At 42.9% G+C, this 25,484-nt stretch overlaps 1 protein-coding gene across 2 annotated transcripts in view; it reads left to right on the top strand.

The window, feature by feature from the left end:
* Positions 1-4,464: 4,464 nt before the first annotated feature.
* Scgn (secretagogin, EF-hand calcium binding protein) overlaps positions 4,465-25,484 on the top strand; it is a 37,872-nt gene continuing 16,852 nt past the window's right edge. The window contains exons 1-6 of one of the 2 annotated variants that reach the window (XM_006516638.4): positions 4,465-4,840; positions 5,948-6,018; positions 14,220-14,312; positions 16,893-16,982; positions 20,928-20,984; positions 21,755-21,832. In XM_006516638.4, coding sequence (XP_006516701.1) covers positions 4,759-4,840; positions 5,948-6,018; positions 14,220-14,312; positions 16,893-16,982; positions 20,928-20,984; positions 21,755-21,832 — 471 coding nt within the window. In that variant the 5' untranslated portion in view covers positions 4,465-4,758. The remainder of the gene's footprint in view (positions 4,841-5,947; positions 6,019-14,219; positions 14,313-16,892; positions 16,983-20,927; positions 20,985-21,754; positions 21,833-25,484) is intronic. The other variant, NM_145399.1, reaches the window with a different exon arrangement.

Genomic DNA, 25,484 nt, shown 5'->3' with positions numbered 1-25,484 from the left:
TGCATGTCACAAGCTTGCCAGGTAGCCCAGCTCTTTCAAATGCAAACTTTAGACAATCAGCATAAAATGAGCTGCTTTATTTTAAACTTCTTGTCTTTAGAATGGAGGTCATGGAGGCCTTGTGCTCACTGCTAGCGCATTGGGACAGGGTCTGTCGTCTGCCTTACAGGGAGTAGAAATTCACGGAGTCAAGATGAGACTCCACTCAACCATCTCTGTTAAAGACTTCAAACGTTATCTGTTGTTCTGTCCAGCACTTGTTTGCAGCTATATAACAAGGAAACGATTTTGAGTGAACAAATATTTTGCTGATAGTGAAAACTGGGTGACAAAACAGGATTTTAAATAAATAATAATGTCACCACTGAGATAACACCATAGGAGAGTATTTAATGACACGGCTCATGGCAGTCAGGCCAATGACAGCAGAACAACCCAATTTTTGTGCATATTAAAAAGGCCAGTATGTGTATATAAATATGTTATTATTGTTGGCTATCTCTGGGAGTTGATCATGAAGAAGATTTTCCCCATTTTTGTTGTTTCTGAACTCCATTATTTAAAGAATGTGTACTAGTTGTATGATTGGAAAGGAAACAAAACCAGAAATATTAACAGATATTAGCTCTATATCCAGTGATTTAAATTTTTCTTGTGGTAAACACTCACATTTTGTATCTACTTCCTTTGCCCTCAGTAAAGATGGCTTCTCTGAGTGCTTAGTTGACTGTGCAGCCCATGAGGTTTCTCTACTGAGTGTGAGCGTTCAGTGGTGACCAGGGAATGATGCCAGAGAAAGCAGTTTGTATTTCTAGCTCAAAATACGATTGAGTTTTTGAAATGGTGTAGGTATTTCAACTTAGAATTGAATGCATGCATCAAGGTTAATTAGCGATGCTTCAAATTACAGACTACTGCCACTTCTTGTACAGCTAACCATTAATTAGCTATGCTAATGAGGAAAGCAGGAAATTACTTCAGGAAGTAAAAAAAATCTCCTCTGCTAGGGAAAAGAGAAAAAGGCTTCATTTTAGGCCTCAGTTTCAACCACCGATTGTTAAAGTTGACCGCGAGGATATAAAAGCATACACTCTTGTTTTTCTTTGTTTTTCAAAGTTGAGGTACTATTTTTTTTTTAATTACTTGCTTAGACATTTGTTTTCTTTTCAGACCGTCCTTCTGAAAAGCCGTATCAAAATAGCAATAAAGAAACGGCCAAAATAAAACAAACAAAACAAAACAACAACAACAAAAACAAAACTAGTGATAAAAGTGTGGTCAGTGGTGGAACTACAATCCCCAGCGGAGATTTGAAAATGCGGCTTAGAGTTTAAGCTCTTAACCATCTCATCTGGAGTCTCCGTGGGAGGAGATGAACCAGTCAGGGACAACATGCTACTCCCGTTGATCCCTGCTGTTGAATTTTATAAAAAGAAAAAAAGAAGAGAGCCAGGATATGTTTGACAGAGGCGCTGTATGGTGAGGTGGAAGGGGGTGCCTAGGCAGGCCCCTGCTGAGGCTTCCCTTCCCCCTGAGGGGCCTCTTACACTGAGCCAGGTAACTGTGGGGCGGAGCCTAAAAGCAATGCTAACACCTGCTGCTCTTGAGCCTTGGCTTTACCGTAAGGTCTCCGAGCAGATGATAAGCCAGGGAAGCCTTATCCAGCAGCCTCGGCTCCGCTGCTTCACTATGTTTCGACCTCCCTGTAATTGTTCTTTCTTCTGTCCGGAATTTGGATGATGTTCTCAGAAAAGAACTCTACACAAGGAGTGGTGGGTACTCAAACAGAACCTTCCTAGGGCGGTGATAGATTTTTGCATTAAAAAGAAGATCTCACACGGAGCTGGCAAGATGGCTCAGTAAGAAAAGGCACTGGCTGCCAGCCCAGGGACCTGAGTTTGCAAAAGTTCGACTCACATAGTTCATTACTGTTTTATCTTCTAGTTTTGCTTTGTACAAAGGTGCTTCTGCTGTCTCATAGTATTGGATCCAACTGTATGTACACTTTTGCAAATTACATTTTGATATTAACCTTATGAGGTTTTTTTTCCCTCCATTACTCATCAGAAAGCCAGACCAGATCAGTCACCAACCTGCTGCTTTCACATAGGTTAATGTTTCTTCATGATGTTTGGAATCCTGTGCCATAATTTCCCAAGGCTGATAGGTTATTTCTCCGCTGGTGAAATGAGCCAGTTCAAGCTAGATTAGAATATATTAAAGGCAGATTTATTGGGAAGCTGTTCTTGAGAGGACCAGTTCACTGTCCCCAAGGAAGGAGATATAGGGAAGTCATCTTGGGGGGAGGGGAAGGCCTTGCAAATGCAGAGGGAAGAGAAGGAAAAGAAGAGAGAGGAAGAGAGGGAGAGAGGGAAAGGGAGAGGAAGAGAGGGAGGAAGATGGAGAAGGTTGGGAGGAGGGGAGGAAAAGAGAGGGAGGGGCGCCACAAAGTGTCTGGGTTATACAGGGAGAAGCCTCTGGGGGAAGGGCAGCACAGAGCGTGGGCTGTAAAGTGCAGGGTTGGGGACAGGGTATGCCAGGTAGGGACTGAGGAATGTTGGGAGATCCAGGAGGCCAGGTCTGCTTTTGATAGGAAAAGTATGCGCCTCAGTCCGTTGTCCCAGGGTCTGAAACCAAATAATGGACACCTATGATCCCTATAAATCCTGGACCCTTTTCCTGCCTCTAAGCACTTCTCCAATTTGTGGATCTTGCACTTTCTCTGTGAGTGATGGTTATAGTTTTCGTCCCTTAACCTAAACAATATGCTTCAAAACTCCTAAAGTTTACCAATAAGTTTCTATGGAAGATCAATCATTTTAGTATATAGTTTGTACTGTTTACTGTATACTGTGCTAAGAGTTTGTAGCCTCATTTATGTAACCATTTTAACAAGCCCCAAAAGGCAAGTGCTATTACTCTCATACAGCTAAAGCCCAAAAAACAAAAAACAAACAATACACTTCTAAATAACCTGCCTAGCATCACACAGCTAGTTAGTTGCAAAGCTGCATTTTGAACTCAAAGCTTATCTTCTTCTAAACTATATTAAATATTATCATATACAATTCATATTTATTTAGAAATTTAAACATCACACGTAACATCATGTCACACCAGGCTGCTCTTGGCTATCAATTTTTCAAACTTTTCTTCCGTTTTATAAATCCTTTTTAAAGAACACAGTCATTCCGTCATAAGGCAACAACACAAAGGCAGCCTGATTCACTGGGGACTTCCACGCGTTTCTCTGACCCTCTCAGCAGCCCTCCAAGGCAGACATTGTACTCTTCGTTATAAAATATGAAAGCTGAGACGTAGAGACCTAGAATAGTGACCCATCACAGAGTTACCACTTGGTTCAGCCAGGATCCTGAGCTGGAACTACTGAGTCTCATGCGCTCTACTACTGTCATTTAAATAGCTTACCTCTGTTGCTCCTTACGAATAAATTGAATGCTAGCAGCAGACCACAAAGGAAGGGTGTTCTTACTCCAGCTCATTCTCCCCATCTCTCTGTTGAGTTTCACATGGCGGCACAGGCGAGCTGTGACACATAGTAATCCCCCAGCCTCTTGAGTATTGGAGGTTGCAAGCTTGAGTCACCACATCTAGCTCAATTTTTGCCTAACTCCTTCTACTGATTCCTTAGCAAGATGTTTGAAGTCCAAAGTCACCAGGTTAGTCTCTTTATTCTCTCAGAAGTCAACTGGTCAACAGTTTTCAGTTTTAATCATTAGAAAACGTGCTCAAAAAAAAAAAAAAAAAAAAAAAGAAAAGAAAGAAAGAAAAGAAAAGAAAAAAAAGAAAACGTGTTCCTTTAAATGGTGGCTGCCAATTTGTCTTAAAGTGTCTCTAAGGAGTCAGTTACAAACATCTGAAAACTCTTCCATAGATAGCATGTGTTGGGTAGACCCCTTTCTTGATACAGTGTGGCTAGGTTTATTTGTGCTTCAGCGTTTTGCTTCTCTTTGTGGATGTTTTGTTTGGTTTTGTTTTGGAGACAGGATATCACTTTGTAGCTCAGGCTGCCCTGCAACTCACTGTGTATCACAGCAGTCCTATTCCAGACTCTGTAGTTCAGGAGCTACAGGTGTGTGCCACCCATGCCTGGCTCCCTGCAGCATCTTAATGGCACCACTTCAAGCCACAGTGACTGCAGTAGCAGGTCCCTACAGTACACTACAGTTCAGCAACGGGTGTGTTTTCTGATGCCTCGTTTGGCTCCAGAGGCCACTTCTGAACACCTTCATCTCTCTTCTTCCCTCCGCACCACAGTATGTGTCCTGTCTTATCCAATCCGTAAGGTGCCAGCACTGACACTTTTTCAACCCTAAACATAGACAGCCCGTTCCAGGAAACCCCTTGAGACATTAGTTTGAAAGGTGAGTCAACCTGAAGAGAATGTTTTCGTGAGTTTGACAAACAACTTAAACGGAAAGGCAGTGAGCCGTGAACAGGAGAGACAGTTCCCAGTTTCTTTCTGTCTGATCCCCATCACCCTCCTCACCCCATCCCTTCCCCCTACAGCTAACAGGCAGGAGCCCCGCTGAGATCTGCCGGGCGTGCGGGGCGGGGCAGGAGGACGCCTGCGGGTTGCCTCCTGGAGCCTGACATCTAGACTGAAGACTGCTCAGCGACACCAACGAGCCCGGACGCCCTCGAGCTTGCCTTGCCCACTGGTACCTAGCTAGAGAGGGAGGAAGTGGACCGAAGAGTCGGGAAATACTGCTAGGCGAGTTTACCCACATCAGCACCATGGACAACGCACGCAGAAAAACTCCAGCTCGGCTGGATGCTGCCTGCTTCTGGCAGATCTGGCAGCGCTTCGACAAGGAAGGTGAGTAGCTTTGGTCAGTTGAGCGCCTAGCGTAGACACAGAGGGAACTGGAATTTCTCCTAAGCGCCTTTCTCTATAAGAAAAGTTGACTACTGAGTGCCGGAGAAAGTACCCTCAGCATACGCTGATTTTACATATCAAGAAAGTGTCTGAAAAATTCTGAGTGGACTGAGCACTTTCCTGCTTCCCAACCTGTGGCTGTGTGAGTGACGTGCAGTTAATATATTAACAAACATCATTGCATATGTATTCCAGGCTGTTGGGCTGAAACTCAGCAATCTGTGGTGCTTTGTAAATGTGACAGTTTTTCATTAGTGACTGTCACGTTACCCAGTCTCCATTCTCTACAAAGGAGGATGAGTTTCAGCAACGTGCAGATTTATGTCCCTCTACTTCAAACCACGTGCTTGAACATAAAACACATCTGTTTACCATTTGGCCTTGTCCATTGATAATTACACACACACACACATACACACACACACACACACACACACACACACACACACACTGCCTGAAAGGCATGCTTACATACAAAAGCTAGGACTTAGTATTTACCCCTCTCAAGATATTAGTAGATAGATACTGAAGTAACAACAACAACAATAATAACAATAAAGTGTGAAGGTTACAGAGATGGCTCAGCCATTAACATTATATACTGCACTTACAGAAGACTCAGGTTTGGCCCCAGCGCATATGTTAGGTGGCTCCCAACCACCTGAACTCAACTCCGGAAAATCTGATGCTAGCTTCTAAGGGCACCTACACTGACTTGCACCACACTCTCAACCCCTAGACATGCTCACATTTACATAATTAAAATAAAATACAAACCTTTTAAGAATAGGAAATATAAAACTGAGACCAAACCCAAATCTAAATAGCAAGGCATGGTGGCACATGCCTGTGATCCTAGCAATTGGGAGGTAGAGGCAGGAGGATCAGGAGTTCAAAGTCTTCCTCAGATACATAGCAAGTTTGGGGCTAGCCTGGGCTCTATGTGACACTGCTTCAAACCTCACACCTGTAATATACTTTTAGACAAGTATTGTCCCATTTATTCTATATTAGTGACTATTATTTATGCTTATTTTCTTGCACTAGAAAAAGGTTACATAAGAGAGACAGAGCTGGATGCCTTCTTTGATCATTTGCTGGCAAAATCTGGCACTGAGGTAAGTACTCATAGCATAGAGCACTTGCGTATGTGTCTCAGCAAAATACGAGCCACGGAGTCTTGTGCTGATTTGAACCTTAATCCCGTATGACCTTGTTTTTTCTTTGCACATAAGATCTCTCCCTCTCCCAGCAACATAAAGAGATTTAGGCAGGTTTTATAAAAGGTATCATCACATTAGGCATTCTGGCCACTGATTTTCACTGAAACATCTGTCATGCAGTTAGATTGCCTACCTTTTGTGGACTCAATCAACTGTAATTTCAATGTTTCCTTGGTTACATCTCTGCTAATGGATTTCAACAAGAGGTAGGGTTAACTCCTAGATCAAAAGCACAAAGGAGTGGAGAAGATATTGTGAGTTTTAATGTTCCGTGTTCACACATGACAAACAAACCACTTAAAATCACTTCTTCATGATCTGTTTGATTAAAAGAGGTTGTAGATTTCTCATGAAGTGCTAAACCAGAACACAACTGGTATCCCCAGGATCAGATATCAATGTAAAGCAGTTTACTGAGATGGTAAATCTGTCTAGAAAGATGCGGATTTGTTCTAGAAGGTTCTTGTACCAAAGGAGAGGGGGGGAAAAACCCAGAGATGCCAAAGGCCAGCCCAGCCTGTGATTGATGTTCATCATGGAGAGAAGTCCTTTGGGTGGGTGGTCATCTCAGGAGGACAGGCTCTGGGACTGCTGTATTTACACAAATTGTCTCCTCTAGGTTTCCATACTTTACCTGGAGGAGCATTAGGGGTTACATAGTCCCACTTTGGAAACTTGGCCCTGGCCATGGATTCCCTCCACCCTCAGAGTTCAGGGAGGGGTGTTAAAGGGTGGGACAGCCAGCTAAAACATGGAAACCAAACCAAACCAAACCAAACCAAAGTCGCCCCTTGGTCTCCCTGTGTCTGCCTCTCCTATTTTGTGCCTCTTTTGTCTCTCATGTCCTGCCCACTTCTGTGTTCTAGATTGCTCAGTGTTTATTGTTGCATTCCTCTCTCCGTGTGTCTCTTTGTGATCTTTGTGTATCTCCTCCATTTCTTCAGCCCTCTTCTGGCTTTCCATACTTCCACTCTGCTTTTCAAAGTTTTCTCTTGTCTCTCCTATGCCCTAAGTCTGTTATTTCTCTTTCTCCATCTCTTACCTGTGTCCCTATCTCCATTCTATTTCTGCTCTTTATTTTTTACTCATAAGTTTCCTCTTCTCAACTCTTGGTCTCCTTTTCTTTTGGCCTCATGGTCTCTTTCCTTATTTCTCAGTCTCTCTCTCTCTCTCTCTCTCTCTCTCTCTCTCTCTCTCTCCCTCCCTCCCTCCCTCTCTCTCTCCAAGGCACAAGGCACAGGGTGACAGGAGAGAGGCATCGATCTCTGTACTTCTTCTGTGCCCTGTTCAGATATTTGCATCTGCTTCTCTCCAGCCTTCATTATTGCCTTTGCATGAGCTGTGGGTCTAGCTTAGGAAGATCACCACAGCAGAGGCTCCTGTTACCACTTTGTCACCCATTTTCCCATGCCAGCAACCCACTCCGAAGCCTCTGAACTTGAGTCTGTAAATGCTCAGGCTTTGGTTTTGCAGGAACCCATCCATGACTCAACATTTACTCAAACTGTGGGTGGGTGGGGGGTATGTGAAGAAAGAACACAGAGGAAGATCAGATCATTCAAAGCTGCCAGACTCTAAGACAGGACGCTCATTTGCAAAAAGAAACATCACTGATACCCCAGAGAAAGGATTTTGCTGGCTGGGGTAGCTCCATTGTTATAGTGCCTGCCTAACATATATAAAGCCCCAGGTTTTATGTCTTGTGCTGTATACACCAAGGACGGCAACAAACACCTGCAATCTCAACACTTGGGAAGTAGAGACAGTGTGATCAGCAGTTCAAGGTCATCTTTAGCTACATAGCATAACAAGTTACAGTCAGCTTGAGTTATATGAGACCCTTTCTCAAATCTCAAATAAATCACACACACACACACACACACACACACACACACACACACACACACACTCGCACACTCGCACACACGTGCACACTGTTTATTTATTCTGAGAGAAGGGTTCTAAGGTCTCTAACAGTGAGCTGTTTGCTCATCCATCACTGAGCACTCAGACTGTATGCAGTTACTTCTTCCATAAAGCCTCTGATGGGGCTAGACTGATGGGACCATGTGCTGTTGTGGCTGCTCTCTGTTACTCCAGCCTCACTCTCCTGCATGGTGATGATCTGGAACCTCGCAACCTGACTAGGGTGGTGAGGAAAGGAATAAGGGACAGACAGACACGTGGACTAAAAAGCTGCAGTCAGGTGGGCTGTGTACGGTCTGATGGAATCCACTCCTAGTTACAGCTCTTGGTGTTTTCATTATGTCCAGCACAGGGGAGGAGCTAGCTAGTCTCCTTAGAAGGTGTCTGTAGGTGAGCAGTGTCAGGCTATAAATGCCTGGGAGAAGGAGGCTGTGGCTGCTAGGTTTTGCATACACTGCTGATGTTTTTTTTTTTGTTTTTTTTTTTTTTTTTTTGGTTTTTCGAGACAGGGTTTCTCTGTATAGCCCTGGCTGTCCTGGAGCTCACTTTGTAGACCAGGCTGGCCTCGAACTCAGAAATACGCCTGCCTCTGCCTCCCGAGTGCTGGGATTAAAGGCGTGCGCCACCACGCCCGGCTTACACTGCTGATGTTTGCGCTCAGATCAGAGGAAGACTTTGGTCCCACAGAGGGGACGTTGGGTTCCTTGTTTAGCACTGGGAACAAGAGATGGGTCGTCAGGGGCTCAGTGGTTAGAGATCTAAAAGAACAGAAGTTAAGGCTCAAGCGAAGGATGACGGCTGCTTTAATAGCTTCATGTTGACTTGCCTTGACATCTGGTTTTTCATTAACACAGCCGTGTTGTTAAATTCCCATGACAATGTCCAGAGTAGTATAAAGAATAATTGATTCAGCCAACAGAAACTCTGATCCAGAGATGAATAAGTGATCACTGTCCTGACATGGGTCTTACTTTTAAAATTCACTGAACTTTGACCTGGAGGTGCCTTAGGGTTTTACTGCTGTGGACAGAAACCATGACCAAAGCAAGTCTTATAAAAAACAACATTTAATTGGGGCTAGCTTACAGGTTCAGAGGTTCAGTCCATTATCATCAAGGTGAGAGCATGGCAGTATCCAGGCAGGCATGGCACAGGCAGAACTGAGAGTTCTACATCTTCATCCAAAGGCTTCTAGTGGAAGACTGACTTCCAGGCAACTAGGGTGAGGGTCTTAAGCCCACACCCACAGTGACACTCCTACTCCAACCAGGTCACACCTATTCCAACAAGGCCACACCTCCAAATGCTGCCACTCCCTGGTCCAAGAATATACAAACCATGACAGGAGACCTCCCTGCTTCAGTTCAGTTTCTGTATGGTTGCATGCACATGTGTTCTCCCAAAAGAACCAAAAAGGCAGCTGTGATGGTGGATGACCAGGGAACTGCCTTATGGGTGGATAGGAAGCCCCATGACAGGGCAGGGATAGCACGGTTCTGTCTGAGTCCTAAAGCCTCAGAATCAGGAAAGAAGGAAGGGCTTATTTCAAGTCTCCGTTTAAGGACACAGTTCATCATGCTGGGGAAGGCATGGTTGCTGGTCACATTGTGTATCCGTGGCCACAAAGCATTGAGAAATGTGTGCTGGTTCTCAGCTCGCTTTCTCAGTTTGATTTAGTGCTAGATCCCAGGTCCTGGGGTGGTGCCATCTACTTTCAGGGATGGGGGTGGGGCCAATGATTCTTAGTTAAACTTTTCTAGAAACACAGGTACAAACTTGCTCATAGGATTGTCTCCAAACTCCATCAGCTTCACGACTAAGATTGCCTATCACGCTCCCCAATCAACACAGGCTCCTATCATCAGATTCCCCGGGAACACCTCACAGGCTGCCTCAGAAATGTTTGTCAAGTTTCTAAGTATTCCTTAATCCAGTCATGTTGGCACACAATAGAACCACCATCGCCCAGACAAACAGATGATCTATAGGCTGGGACCAACATACCACCGAAATGTCCCGGTTCTGGATTTTAATGTCCGCAGAGTGTGATTAACCACATCTTCCTCTTCCTATTTCACAAGGAGCCCGCATGGGTAGAGTGTGCAGTTGAAGGGCCTGAGGTGCACATTCTTGTGATGATGTTGTCTCCCTGGGCTCTTTTCTTTCCCAGCCTTTCTTATGCAGCCCCTTTGCCTACCACTCAGCAATGGGCAACTGAAGATATATTTCTTAATCATGTAAAAGCCTCTGAGGTCGCAAACAAACTATGGCAACTTTCAGCTTGTGAGAGCAAGTTTTCCAAGTCCCAGCCTTCGGAGACTATCATAAGCCACATCCTCACTGTACTGGTTCTGAGAGTGAAGAAAGGCATGCAGGAAGGGAAGGGGAATTGCTGACAGTCACAGCAGGGGCTCACATTATTTGCTCAGTGTGACACAAACAATCCAGCCACTGCTTCTTTGGTCTCAGCTCACTAATGTCCCCTCCCACGTTTTTCATTTGGTATGAGCTCACTTAGGAACATATTCAATTTTTAAACAAGGTCTTTCACTATTCCCCATTTTTAATCCCCAAATGAATACATTTGGTTGATGTCTTTACAGAGTCAATCTGTCCCAGTTCTCTTATTTTAATCATTTAGTCATTATTTTAATCATTCTAAATATAAGGCCAAAGCCATCAGCCTGGCAGATGGCTTTGGTGTGGCTACAGCACACAAATCCATTTGATTAATACGCTGTCTTGATATAAATACTAGTGGTTCTTCTTTGGCTTAAAATTTAAAATAACTGCTATTTTATTTGATCTTTAGTTTGTACTAAGAAAGCCTTTTGGTTTTGGCAGAGTCTTATCTCTTTGAAGTTTATTCTAAATGAAACTTATTCTGCACTTGCATGTAGATGAGACATTGATTTACTTGTTTCTTTCTTATGCACGCACTTCACTGAGTTTTTATGTTTGACTCTCCTCCTTCCAAAGGTAACAAGTGAGAAACAATGAGACACAACTCCAGTTATTTTATTTTATTTTATTTTATTTTATTTTATTTATTTTTTATCTTATCTTATCTTATCTTACCTTATTTTATTTTATTTTATTTATTTTATTTTATTTTTATGCGTATAGGTGTTTGGCCTGCATGTATATATACTAGTGCCCTTGGAGGTCAGAAGAATGGATCAGATCCTCTAAAGGTGGAGATGTAGATGGTTATGAGACATCATGTGGATACTAGAGAACCTAACTGAAGTCCTCTGTAAGAACAGCAAGTGCTGTTAATGGCTGAACCATTTCTCTAGCTCCATAACTCCATTTTTATACGTGTTGATAAATTTGCTCATGATTAAATATTGAAGAGGTAAATATTGATCAACTGACACAAAACTCAATCGATCCCTATATTTCTCATGTCCACTTCAGTCCTAGAGGTATGGGGGAATGACCATGATCTTAGCTTTAAGGAGCTTGCTGCAGAATGGAATGTTTTAATCTTAGAGGATCCAATAGCTCAAATCATCGGTTAAGAGCATTTCCTACTTTGTTTATGACGCAATATCAAACACACACTCTGTACCTTCTTCCTGCAACTAGTGAGACAGGGGTCCGGTGCCGGGGACTCTGTTCTTGAGGTGATGTCTGGGTCTTCCCTAGCATGAAGTTGATTCTATTGACCAAAGTACAAGGACTTCCAAGGATGGGCTTTAAGCTTCAGGGTCTTATGCAGGTGAGAGCTAAGCAAGGATGACCATGGGCTGCCTGAATTCAAAGATAGCAATGAATGAGGTTCAACCAAAATTGTAAATGTACAAACAATATTAATTTTCTTGGTAATTTGACATGGTTTTCCAATGTGAACTTTGTAGATGACAATATCTTGTCACGTGTCAAAAGGTTGGACACATCTGAGAATCATGTTGTTTAACTAATTGTTGAACCTCTCTGAAAAACCAGTATAAAAGCAAGTCCCCAAATTGCCCCAGGATTGTTTGAATTTTTTGTTTAGAAACCATCTGATTCTAGGTTTTAATGACTCTGCTGGACAGCTTCCGTTCTAGTGGCGGCAACAATGTTACTTCAGGGAAGTACAAAAAATACTTTTTAAATTGCCATGTTAGTCTGGGTTTGCAGTGCCCAGCTTCTTAAACCATCCTTTTTTCCTGCTTCGAGGTGGGCAAAAGGAAACAGCAGGCTTCGGAATCCTGAGACAATGATACCTCAGACACTCTGATTATTTCCCCCCTCACTCTTCTGAATTGCCAAGACTGATCTGGAAGAAACATACACTTGATTGAGAGTAGCAACAGGCAATGGTCATGAATTGGATTTTCCTCTTGTCATGTCTCAAGATGAGAAGGGGAGTTAGTGTTGCTCTTCAGCCTAGTTTTACACTGTTGGAAACAGGTGCCACATGAACAGCCGGGCTGAAGGGACTGGTGCCCAGGACAAAAGGACATTGCTGATAGGCCAGTCAAGTGAAAACAGAAACAAACCACAGCCAATACAACACACACACACACACACACACACACACACACTTACACACTAACACACACATATATATACCCACTCATACACACTAGAACACACACATATATATACATACACAAATGCACACACGCAAACCTACACACTAACACACACATATACATACATACCCTCAGACATGTACACATACTCTCACACACATATACACACTCACACACATACATGCACTCTCTCTCTCTCTCTCTCTCTCTCTCTCTCTCTCACACACACACACACACACGCAAGCAAGCAAGTGCACACGTATACATGCACACACATACACGCACTCACACCTTCAAAGAAGAAAATGTCAGGAGTCTGGGAGTGAAGCCAAGGGCTTCAAGGTACAGGGACATTCTTCTGTTTCCCATAGCTGTTGTGAAGACTTGTGAGCTGCTCTTTATGGAAGAGCCTAGCTTTATGCTCATCTCCTGCTCGTTACTCCCCCATTTGTATTTCCCTTGTCAGTCCACTATGTTCTGAACTCCGTCTAGGCAGTTTCTCCTCCTACCTTCTCCAGCTCCTCATCATGGGGACACCTCTCAAAGAGAAGTCCAGTGGAAGGAAAATTAGGACATAGATGCCCTCTGGCAACCTCTGATTGAGGACACAGGCCAGGCCTGTCTTTCTATCATGTTCCAGGGACTGGCATTATGTGTGACAAGTACGTGGGGTGCTCAATAGAAATCAGTGTGCCTTGGGTTTGTACCAGGAGCCAAATCTGACTTGGGCTAATTTGTTTTGGGGCATCCTGTTCTGGATGAGACAGGAATAATTCCAGACTTCTTTTTTTATTTCTCACTATCTACAACCATTCTCTAGAATTTCAAGTGAGGAAGGGTGGCATCTGGGTTAGTCCAAGGCCAACAAGCAACTTCCCTGCACATAAGGAGATGAGTGAGGTTTCCAGGGGGCCCTCCAGAGGCTGAGTCAACCTTACCACCACACTAGTATGGATGGTAGATATTCAGGTCACACCCCTTTCTGTCCCTGGTAATTCATAGCTGGACTTGGAGCCTTCTGAGAGCAATGTTAAAGAGAAATAATCTAGCATAAATTCCAACATCTATGGACTCAGGATTAGGCAATATTTGGGTCACCTCTACCTCGGCTCTTGCGTGTCAATTCCTTCTTCACTGCTAATTGTATGTCATATTCCCTGTACTTACCTTGACCTCTAAAGAAGATGGGTGAAGAGGAACAGATGTGTAGGAAATGCTATACATGGGAGGAACTGGGATTGCTTCAGTAACTGAGCAGCTACGTCATCTCTTTGTGCTCCTTTTTGATTATTTTCCTCTTACAATTATTTTGCCCTAAGAGAAAAAGCCTTCAAAGCTGGACTGCTTAGTTAAAAAAAGAAAAAAGTAAAATCTCTGAATTCTTGCAAAGAACTCTTATATATTAATTATAACCCAAATAGATAATATTTAAACGTTCTTTTAGTACCCACTATAGTCTCTAAGCTTCTCTAACATCCAGTTTACTTAGGGAGAATATTGATAGATGGCTGATTGATCAAGAAATGTCTGTCACAGCTCTGTCTTCTGGACAACATGTTCTAGAGCAACATGGGAATCAAACTGCATGCTTTGAATGCTTGGGGTCGTGGTGGCTTTAACATAGCTATACATGGTTTGTTTCAGGACACTCTTATGGAAGAAAATGTGCAGAAAGTGAAAGAACAGTTGATGACCAGCCACAACGTCTCTAAGGAAGGCCGCATACTGATGAAAGAGGTAGTTCCAGGTCTACACCTCATGCCCTTATTTTCATGAGCAGCCATTTCCTTTAAAAAAACAATGGAAGCCAGACATGCTAACTCATGTCTGGCATCCCATCATTCAGGATGCTGAGGCAGGAGGACTGCTGCTACTTCAAAACCAGCCTGGGCTACTGAGTGAGTTCCAGGCCAGCTTGGGTTACAGAGGAACACCTTACCTCAAAACAACAAAACCACCAAGGACAGCAACAGAAAAGACAGCAACATCTTGCAGTTAACGGAGAAATCAGAATTTTTTTTTATAAGGCTGTTGGATTAGAAAATATTTTTGAAATAACCTTTCTTTCTCCCACTTGCTTATGAAACTGGATCTCATTTAGCCCAGGCTAGCTTGGATTAATGTGCAGCTGAGGATGACTTTAAACTCTGGACCTTCCTTCATCCACTTTAGGTGCTGGGATTACAGCTGCACAATTCTTTCATTTTCAGTAGATAACCCAACACTCACACCTGTTCTGCTCTTGAGCGTTCCTTCCTCAGCCAATATTTGTTTGTCTGTCATCTCATGCAAATTGAATCTTGATAATCAAACAACATTGACTGAGCATGAATTTAAATCTCGGTATCAGGTCCAAGGGAAGGGTGGAAAAATCTCTCCCCGAAGATCATTAAGAACAAAACAGAGGTTGAGTGTGATTGTGCTTGACTTTAGTCCCAGCACTAGGGAGTCAGAGGCAAGCAGATCTCTAAGTTGGGGCCAGGATGGTCTACAGAGTGAGTTCCAGGACAGCCAGGCTGTTTCAAAACAAACAAACAAAGAAACAAACAAACAAACAAACAAGCAAGCAAACACCAAAAGGCCAATCAAAGAGCAAAACAGAGGCTAATCGTGTAGCTCCTGCCTAGCAGGTGTAGAGCCCTGAGTTTGATCCCAACAATGCAATGAACAAACACACACCAGAAAACCTTTATTTACTTTAACCCCTTTTATTAAACACCTACGAAAGCATGACCATGCCCTTGGCCATGCAGTGCCTGCTTCCCACAGTCCTCATCTCAGCAGATTATTTCTCTTAGTAAACGTTAGAAAGCAGTTTACTGTTGAGAAAACATTTCCACCTACAATCATCTGTGGGAGTGTGTGTGTGTGTGTCTGTCTGTCTGTCTGTCTGTCTGTGTGTCGGTCTGTCGGTGTGTCTGTGTGTGGTATATGTGGTATAGACATGTATGTGAATGTGTATATGCACCTATGAACACCCATAGGAAAGCCCTAGGAGGATGTTGAGTGTCTTCCTCAATTGTGCTTGCTGTCTTGTTTGGGGGAGATTTACCATTAAGCTCCTAGGGTCTGTCTTCCTCTGCCATTCAACACTTGGGCTATAGGCATTGGGCTCATACCTGGCTTTTCCATTGTTGCAGAGGATTTGAACTCAGGTATCCGTGCTTCATTCACATCAAATGTACTGTACACCATCTTTGCAATTAAAATTAAGAAAGTATATACTAAAGTGATGAACCTATTATAGTAAATACATAAGTCAAAACCAAATTGATACTAATTGTTATCAAGACTTTTGTACTGTAAATGATTGGATGGGCTACATGTTTATATGATTGGCAGTACAGTGGGTGTATTACATCACAAGTACTCCAGTAACTGGTACAGTCTGGACTCACTCTGACACTGAGCAAGACCTAGAGAAAATTACTTTTACTTATGGAGACAACTGGGAAAGAAAATAATACTCTAACAATCCCAGCTGAACTTACCTGTGTGCTAAGACTGTGTATGATCACTAGGGATGAAGATATTACACTAGTTCATGGATCATGTGAAGTAAATCAACCAAACTGGAGTTCCTATAGGAAGGTGGCTGGCTGAATTAACACACTGCATATTGTAATAGAACATGGACACTAATTGTGTTAAATAGTATAAACCATAGCCAGCACTCTGGCATCAGGCAGAGAGTAGCCATTTCTGCTTTCACACGTAGCACTGAAGAACTCTGCATCTATAGCACCAACCGGTAAAACATGGAGGTTCAGTGTGTGTGTGTGTGTGTGTGTGTGTGTGTGTGTGTGCGTGTGATTTATAGCTGCTTGTTAGGATTATTTGAATTAAAGGAGGTGTGGTGGCTCACATTCATAATTCCAGCACTTGGGAGGCTGAGGCAGGAGAATTGCCATAAATGCAAGACTGTTCCTGGTCATCCATTAAGACTCTGTCTGAAAAAGCAAGAAAACAGAACAAAATAAACCAGGAAAGATGACTGAGTCTGCATTATGAACCTTAGAGCAACACTTACTTTCTAATATCAATAAACTCCACCTGTGGAGGTACAGAGAACATATTAAATGATAAACAAACTTATCATCATCGCCATTACTGCTATTATTTTCCATGATGAGCTATCTACAGTTTATACCTAATGGAAATATGGTCCTTTATGAAGGAACCAATCATTAATGGCTTAGAGCTTCAAGCAGAGATCTCCATCCTGGGAAGTCTGAATAGGTCCCCTATAACATGCATACTACATGCCTTACATCTTAAAGGTCAGAGCCCCTGACTATTTCTCTTTGTCTCCTGTAGCTTGCCAGTATGTTCTTATCTGAAGATGAAAATTTCCTCCTGTTCTTTCGCCTGGAAACTCCCTTGGATAACAGTGTAGAGTTTATGCAGGTGAGTACTTGCTGTCTCCATGGAGAAGGAGGGTGGGACTGCCATCCATTCTTCTGTCTGGTCCCTGAGGGAGAGGTATACCCAGAGGACACGGCCAAACAACTAAGCTTCCAAGAGAACTTATTTATCTCTCCTTTTATTGGACTGCTTCTGAGCTGGAGGATTCTTTAATGGGGCCAGGGGAAGGCAGGGTAGGTTGAAAGGGTGGAATGAGAGAGCCAGGAGGCTGCAGTAGGGGTCTGTGGAGGCTGGAGAAGCTGAGTGAGCCCCTTCTAAAGGTATGTCACAGTTAAACTGTAGTTTGTTGGAGTGTTGATCCAGGCAGTGGCCCTTGTACTGAGTAAATGCTAAAGACAATATCAGTAGCTCATCTGGCCTCACTGCCCCTCGGATACCCACTTCCTCAGTGTTTGGAGAGTGGCTGTTACATTGATGAAGAATGGCAGAGAAGTACAGCTCAGAGTTTGTTCCAGGTCACAGCTGTAGAGTCATGACAACTCCATATCCTGGTTCACTCCTGAAATTGTTGCCATAGTTTAGCATCCTTTGAACAATTATTTATCCTGCTGTTAAACTATATAAGCATGTGCTTATAGGACTTATCTGAATGGACCACAAATATGTTCCAGTAATCCAAGACATGCAAGATCAAATAATTATATTTTCAAAGCAACAAAAGTGGTAAGAGGAATATATAAAAGCAGGGTAAAGTGAGCAAGTCTCCAGATAGCTGCTGAGGTTCATAGGCCTGTGTTGTAGGGTGTCATGGAAAGTAACTGCAAAGATTCAGTCAGGATCAGAGTTAACTTTTTAAGAGTCTCTTCCTTTTGCCTGAATGATTTGGTGTCTTCTGAGTATTGCCCCATATCATGGACACATCTACAGAAGCATCAGAAAAAAATCCCATTGCTGAACACTGCATCACTAAAGAGCAAATCTCTACAGAATAAGGACAGAGGAGGTTTAGTATAATGACAAAGGAGGTGTCTCAGGGTTTCCATTGCTGTGAAAAAACACCATGACCAAAGCAACTCTTATAAGGACAACATTTAATTGGGGCTGGCTTACAGATTCAGAGGTTCAGTCCAATACCGTCAAGGTGGGAACATGGCAGTATCCAGGCAGGCATGGTGCAGGAAGAGCTGAGAGTTCTACATCTTCATCAAAGGCTGCTAGTGAAAGACTGACTTCCAGGCAACTAGGGTGAGGGTCTTAAACCTACACCCCCAGTGACACACCTACTCCAACCAGGTCACACCTATTTCAACAAGGCCACACCCCCAAATGGTGCCACTCCCTGGTTCAAGAATATACAAACCATGACAGGAGGTTTAGTATAACATTATCTCCCTTGATTGCTATCCACCTTCTGTCTGTCTGTCTGTCTGTCTGTCTGTCTGTCTGTCTGTCTGTCTGTCGATTTATTTACTTTTGCAATGAGGCCTGTTGCTGAACAAGGGGCTCATGGCTAGGAGCCTCAGGATCTTCCTGTCTTTACGTCTTAGTGCGGGGATTACAAATGTATGACATCACATACCGATTTTTCACGTGGGTGCTAGGGATCTGAAGTCAATGGGTCAGCACAACAAGCACTGTGCCCACTGAACCATCCTCATAGCCCCCCTTTTTGTATCTTAGATGTCCTTCTTTGTGTTCTTGCTATTTCATAGGGTGTAACCTTTCCTATGAGTCTATTGGCAATATGCTTTTTCTCTTTACCTGGCATATTTGTATTTTGTGTTCTTAAAAATAGACTTACTGAATATTCACATAAAATCTTCAGTCCTCCAGTGGCTCAGATTCAATAATATTATAACATCATTAAATGGAGACAGGTTGGAGACAAGCATTGTAAAAATCTGTTTCTTAAAATTACTTGACATTTTCACTATTAAGGTATTCTTACATATAAAATTTAGATTATGGATTATATTTAGTACATAGATTTTGTAAGCCTGGCTAAATCAATCATAAATTACATGGACTGAAAGAAGTGACATTTCTGATTAGTTCTCTCATTAAATAAGAGTATGAGGACCAGTGTTTCACATTACCCCTGCAGGGTCTACAATCTGATTATGCCTAGAAATTAAGACACTGGCATTTAATGTATTTGTTATTCTCTTGATGTTAAATCTCCAACAAAACAATGACAAAATAGCCAACAAAACCAAATTAAGAAAGGGTTTGTTTTGGCTTACAGTTGGACTGTACAGTCCATCATATTGAGGAAAGGCATGGTGGCAGGGTAGGAGGCAGCTGAGCACAGTGGGTCTGCAAGTAGAGACCTACCTAGGAGGAAGAGAAAGATGGCTGAGTGCTCAGCTGGCCCTTGTTCTTTCATTTAGTTGGGACCCCTGTCTGTGAGATGGCCCTGCTCACACTCATGGTGTTTCTTCTCTTCCCTATTAAACCTGTCTGGATACAGGACAAGTGTATCTCCTAGATGATTCTAAACTACTGAAGTTGGCAATGAAGATGAATAATCATGCTTGATAACAGACACCCGGTATGATGGAAGGATAATTTTGTCTACTAAAAATCAAAGCAAACTCAAAACCCCCAAACCCTTCATGATGCCTTTCATTGTGTAGCTCCACAGAATAGGCAGAAGTGGTCAAGGTAACAGCATTAGTGTCGCTCATGGGTGTTCAGCTGTTCTCTTCCAGTTCAGTAAGCAGTTGCATCTTCAGTCTGTCAGCACTGGCCTCAGCCATCAGGAAGGATGGCTTGCTACTGTGAAGCATCAGTGGCCATTTTTCCCCTCTATTCAGAGTCAAGGCCACAGGGCAAGAGTCCTTAGGAAACTTTCCACTGGGTGTTTGTTTTCTTGGTCATTGTTTTTATGTTTTCCTGAGACAGAATCTCTATGTATCCCACACTGGCCTCAAACTTGTAATCCCCCATTGCCTCATTCTCCAATGTTTTGAGATTTTAAACATGCACCATCAGGGCCAATTGGCAGGGTCATGCTGTGTAGTCCGGCTTGCTTAGGGCAGTGCTAGGGTTACAAGAGCAACCTTGTCCTGTTCTTATTCTCTTAGCATCTGTATTCCCCACCTCCACTTGCCCAAAATTCATCATTCCACCAAGATATTACTCTTTAGAGTTTTAATTGTAAATAGGTAACAAACACATTTTCCACTGTGTGTTGTCTCAGACTTGTCTCCCAGAAGGGCAGGTCTCTGAGTAAGCCTACTTGTGTGGTCTGAGCTCAGCGTACATGCCTAGGAGACATTTTGTTTGTCTTGTGGGGTCTCTTAGAACTTCTCTCTAGTTCTTGACAGCTCAGCTCTGTATTTAAAGCAGTATCTACACAGCATCTTGCATTTTTGGATTTTTGAATGCAGAGAAGATATTTCTGCTTTCTGTACTGTCCTCCACAGAAGTCTCTTAGGATTCTAATTAGAGTTTTCTAGTGGAGGCATGGTCTACTTGGGTGGCTCTGGGAGATCTCAGTGATGCATCTGCATCTCTGCTGAATTCTACCCAAACAATTGCTGTTGCCACAGCCAGCTTTGAACTCCGTGGAGAATGTTTATTTGTATCCAATTAGGGACCATTTTTAGATGTGGAATCACAGGAACCCAGCCAGTATAAGTCCCCGCCTCCCCTGAAATACCTGAAAATGTTCAGTGTTGTGTTTTGAAGTCCTTCCTGGGCTCATATGTTTGAACACTTGGTTCTTGTTGGTGTCATTGTTCAGGACATGGAGCCTGACTGTTAGAAATAAACCTGTCCCTACTTTTTACTCATTCTCTGCATCCGGACAGCGGACACAATGTGACCAGCTGCTTTGAGCTCATATAGCCAAACATTCTCCACCATGATGGAGTGTGTTCTTTTGAACCATGAGCTGAACTAAACCCTCCATTAGGGTGCTTCTAGTCAGATAACAAGAAGTCAGGTAGCCAAGACGAGATAAATGCCTTTTGTGTGTTTTAGATTTGGCGCAAATACGATGCGGACAGCAGTGGTTTCATATCAGCTGCTGAGCTTTGTGTGAGTATCAGTGGGAAGTAATCAGTGGGTGAAGGGTTGGTTTGGTCATCTTTAGAATGCATACATACATACATACATACATGTATATATGTATATATGTATGTGTGTGTGTGTGTATTTTTGTGGACCCAAGACATGCGGCTTTGAATTTGTTTCTTAAAATAACAGCCTGACTAGAGGAAGTGGATCACTGTAAAGATTTTAAAAATGAGCTGGCAAGTTGCCCCGGCTTGTAATGGCGTAGGCCTAATATCCTGAGTTCAATCCTGGGAACCACATAAGGGTGGAAGGAAAGGAACAGCGACACAAAGTTGTCCTGTGACTTCCACATATTGTTGCACATCCTACATATTATATGCATGGATATGCATCTGTTCACAGACAAATGTGCACACATACATTGCACATACCACATACATGTGCACATACACATGCACACATGCATATACAGCACAGTACAATAAGTAAAACTTTAAAAGCCAATAAAGAAACGAGGAAACAATAAAGGTTTGGAAAGTACCTGTCATGCTGCTGTCTTTTGGGAGAGAGATAGATGAAGCTTTTAGGATGTTTTTTGTGCTTGGAGTTCCTCTCTGGCTTCCAAGAGCATCTTTCAGTGGCAATCCTCTACTTTAATACTTAATGCTCATTTAACATTTTATTTCCTCCACAAAACAAGTTACAATCCCCATCCCTATAGAAAAACCTTCAACAAGTTTATATCTTACTTGCTCACTGTGTTCAATGTGACTTTTCTCTTGGGGGCACAGAACTTTCTTCGAGACCTTTTCCTCCACCACAAAAAGAACATTTCCGAGGCTGAACTGGAAGAGTATACTAGCACCATGGTGAGTGAAAGAGGGTGGGCCCTGTGGGGGAGGCTGCCTGTGTCTTCTTGTTTCCCCAGGAAATCTTTGCTGATAGACGAGATGGCTACATGGGAAAAGCCTGGCTCTGGAACAGTGGCTAAAACAGCTGTTGTAGCCTCTTTCATGGAAAGAGATACATGCATTTGAAAAAGAAGGCTGTGCAGCTGTCTTTGAAGAGACCAGGAATATGCAGGAAGTACTAGGTTTTTTTTTTAAAGCACCTTGCTAGCAAACTCAGTGGGCATAAAGTTGCAGAGAAACAAGTAACCATGGACTTGTACCATCAGGACCCAACAGATGGATATGGTCTCTCACCACGATGGTGACTCCACTCATTGAGGTCATGGGCTCAGAGCAGAGGAAACTCAGATGGGGATGTAGCCTAGGTAGTGCCAGGCAAAGGGAGCTGATGGCTGTGAAGCACTTTGCATTGCATGGAGAACACATGTGCCTTTAGTTAGCTCTAATTGCATGTCATTATCTTACATTCTGCTTATGGTGTTCTTGACCCAAATGACCATGAGATGATTTCAGTGTGGAGTTTTCCTTGAAAACTTAGTAGACAGGAAAAGTTGTGTCTGGTGGGCTCCAATCATCGCTCTAGTGTTCACACAATGCTTTCTACAGCTTGTGTCGAATTGCCCCTGTTGCTGTGCCAGCCTCTGTCCATCTCCAGACCTGTGTTTTATTCTCACCGCATCTGATTTCTTAATCAGTAAGCAAGTGACTTACGACATAGGCTTAATTGTCTACTGTAGGAGTGTCACATTTACTTTATATTTTTAATTTAATGCCTTTTAGAATTTCATACATGAGTACTGTATTCACATCACTGTTTAAAAACAAGTGTCTCTATATTACATTTCGATACAAAGAATTCTTGAGCAGAGTTTATGCGAAGTTGGAGCATATCCAACTGAGAACAATATGTGGGTTTTGGTGAAAATGTGGGCTATTGGGCACACCCAGGCTTGAGTGTGTGTGTGTGTGTGTGTGTGTGTGTGTGTGTGTGTGTGTGTGTACTGGGGGTATGCATGTGAAGGCACCAGGTCAGCCCTGGATGTCATAAAAAATGGGGATGTCTCACTGGCCTGAGGTTTATTGATTAGCTGACTAAACTGCTTGGCAAAATCCCCAGGGATCCTCAAGTTTGTCTTCCCAGGGCTGGGACTATCTGCGTGCTGCCACTCCTGTATTGTAAACTGTGGGCTCTTAGCATTAAACTCAGTTCCTATGTTTGCAGAAGCGTTTCACACACTGATCTATCTCCCCAGCCCTATATATAGGCTTTCAATTGGGTTGCTTAAATACTGACACTCATTTTAAAGATTAGCTAACCAAGAAAAGCTGTTTCTTAGCCAAAGGCACCATAAAGCTAAACTTCCTGGATGTCAGCTCTGGATGCCTCCAGAATCTTACTCTGGACTCTGGCCACTCTGTGTGCTGGCTCAGGGACGAGTCTTCCCAGGGAAAAATGAAAGCTATTTTGACCACGATGACTTCTGAGTAAGAAAAGATGCCTAAGAGAGAACCAAATCCCAGGACAGGATATCAAGGAAGCGTTTTGGTTTCTTACAGTGCTGTTTGTTTTAACTGAATGCGGGATGTGGTTGGGAATCCCGAGCAGAGATACACTTAGCATTGAAAGAGCAGGGATCTCCAAGGAGCAGGAAGCAGTGGTCCTTGTTCAAGAGCCTCTGAGATCTTTCTGACCTCAGCTCCTGTGACTCTCTGACATGGAATAAACACGGAAGGGAATTCATTTGCATCTTTCAGTGGGCCAGACTAGAAGGCCTTGAGCATATTTTAAACATCAGTAGAACAGAATGTTAGCCTGTCTGTTGTTATCTCAATTTAATTAATTTGTAAAACATGAACCACACAGTGAATACATTTACATTTAAATCTCTAGCAGTTTTCTAGCATTTCTTCCAGCGTGAAACTGATTGAGCAGAGGGCTTCTGCCCACCTCCAGCTATCAAGTCTCATCTCTGCTTTCTGCTTCCAAATATAGCTCAGCTATTTTTTTCTACCTTTCTTCCTCTGGTTCTTATGCATCCTTCAAGATTCAGGTAGATGCTATCTTGCCCTAGGAAATCTTCACAACTTCCTTTCGTAATGAGCACCAGTACCACTCTCTAGCCTGTTGTGTGTGTCACCACCTTAACACTATACTCATTCACGTAAGTCATCCACAGATACTGTTAAGTGCTTATAGTGCCCCAGGCATGAGTCTAATCACTGGGGACTCAACAGTGGGAGAACAGGCAGCAAACAATACATGCAATAAATAATAAATTATATTGCATGACAGAAAATGAGAGGAAATGTAGAGATGGGTATGCCAGCATGGTAGAGAATTGAGGGTGTCCTAGCCTCATTTATGTTGTTTTCATAAAATATTCTAACAAAAAGAAAATTAGTGGAAAAAAGGGACTTTTTTCAGCTTATAATCCATCATTGTGGGGCAATCAAGGCAGGAACTCTAAAATGCTAATCATATCACAACCCCTATCAAGGGCAGGTAGAAATGATTATGGTTTTCTATGCTCTCTTGCTTGTTTTTGCTTAGCTTGCTTTTCCAAGTCTTACATAGGCTAGGGACTCCTGCCTAAGGAATGGTACCACCCATTATGGGCTGTGTCTTTCCACATCAATTAACTTAAGATGATTCCCCATAGACATGTCCCAGGGCAGCCCAAATATAGATAATTCCTCACTGTGACTCTTACCAGATAATTCTAGGTTGCATCAAGTTGATAATTAAAGCTACCTATCACATTCTTTTGGCCTACATCTTATCTCCAAGTCCCTGACCTCACAGAGTCTGACACTCTTCAGGCTACTTACCGTAAAGTGAACTGAGTTTTCAGTCATTACCTAAGAACCAGCTATGACTGAACCCAGATAAAGTAATGATTTTCTTGGGGATGCTTTCTGTATCCCTTGCTTGTGTTCCTCATGGCCCTGCATAATTAACATGGGGAATGCTTTATTAAGCATGGTCCGGTGTTTAATATTTTTCCTTTCCCTTAAACTTAATGTTCCAGGGCCAAGTAGACATGGTACCTGGGGCTTTTTCTGAGGTCCTTTACTTCAGAAAGATTTCCAAGCAGCCAGAGTGCTGGTAATGAACCATGATGACTCCCTAGGGCAGGGCAGGCTAGAAAGAGAGGGATAAAAACATGTTCTGGTTGACCAGGATTCATATCACACTGTTCATTTCCTTAAATGAATATGTGGTCTTTTTGGACTATGTGTGGGTAATGCCCATAGTCAAATTGCAATGAACAGAGGCGCAATGTTAACAGAGATATAACACTATGGGGGGGGGGCATATGTGATGTTAAGGGAAGAAAGGGAGGAATAGTATTGATATAGAAACCAGATAAGATACACTTAATCCGGGGCTGCAGAGATGGCTCAGACGGTAAGAGCACTGACTGCTCTTCCAGAGGTCCTGAGTTCAAGTCCCAGCAACCACATGGTGGCTCACAACCATCTGTAATGGAATTTGATGCTCTCTTAGGGTGTGTCTGAAAATAGCTACAGTGTAGTCATATACATAAAATAAATAAATCTTTAAAAAAAATACATTGAATCCACCCACAGCAGAAGGCCCTGTGACGTC

Source organism: Mus musculus, chromosome 13 (assembly GCF_000001635.26).
Source record: "Mus musculus strain C57BL/6J chromosome 13, GRCm38.p6 C57BL/6J".
In the NCBI taxonomy this organism is placed as follows: Eukaryota; Metazoa; Chordata; class Mammalia; order Rodentia; family Muridae; genus Mus; species Mus musculus.
Note: the sequence above shows the minus strand (reverse complement) of the source record. Positions and strands in the feature narration are given on the sequence as shown.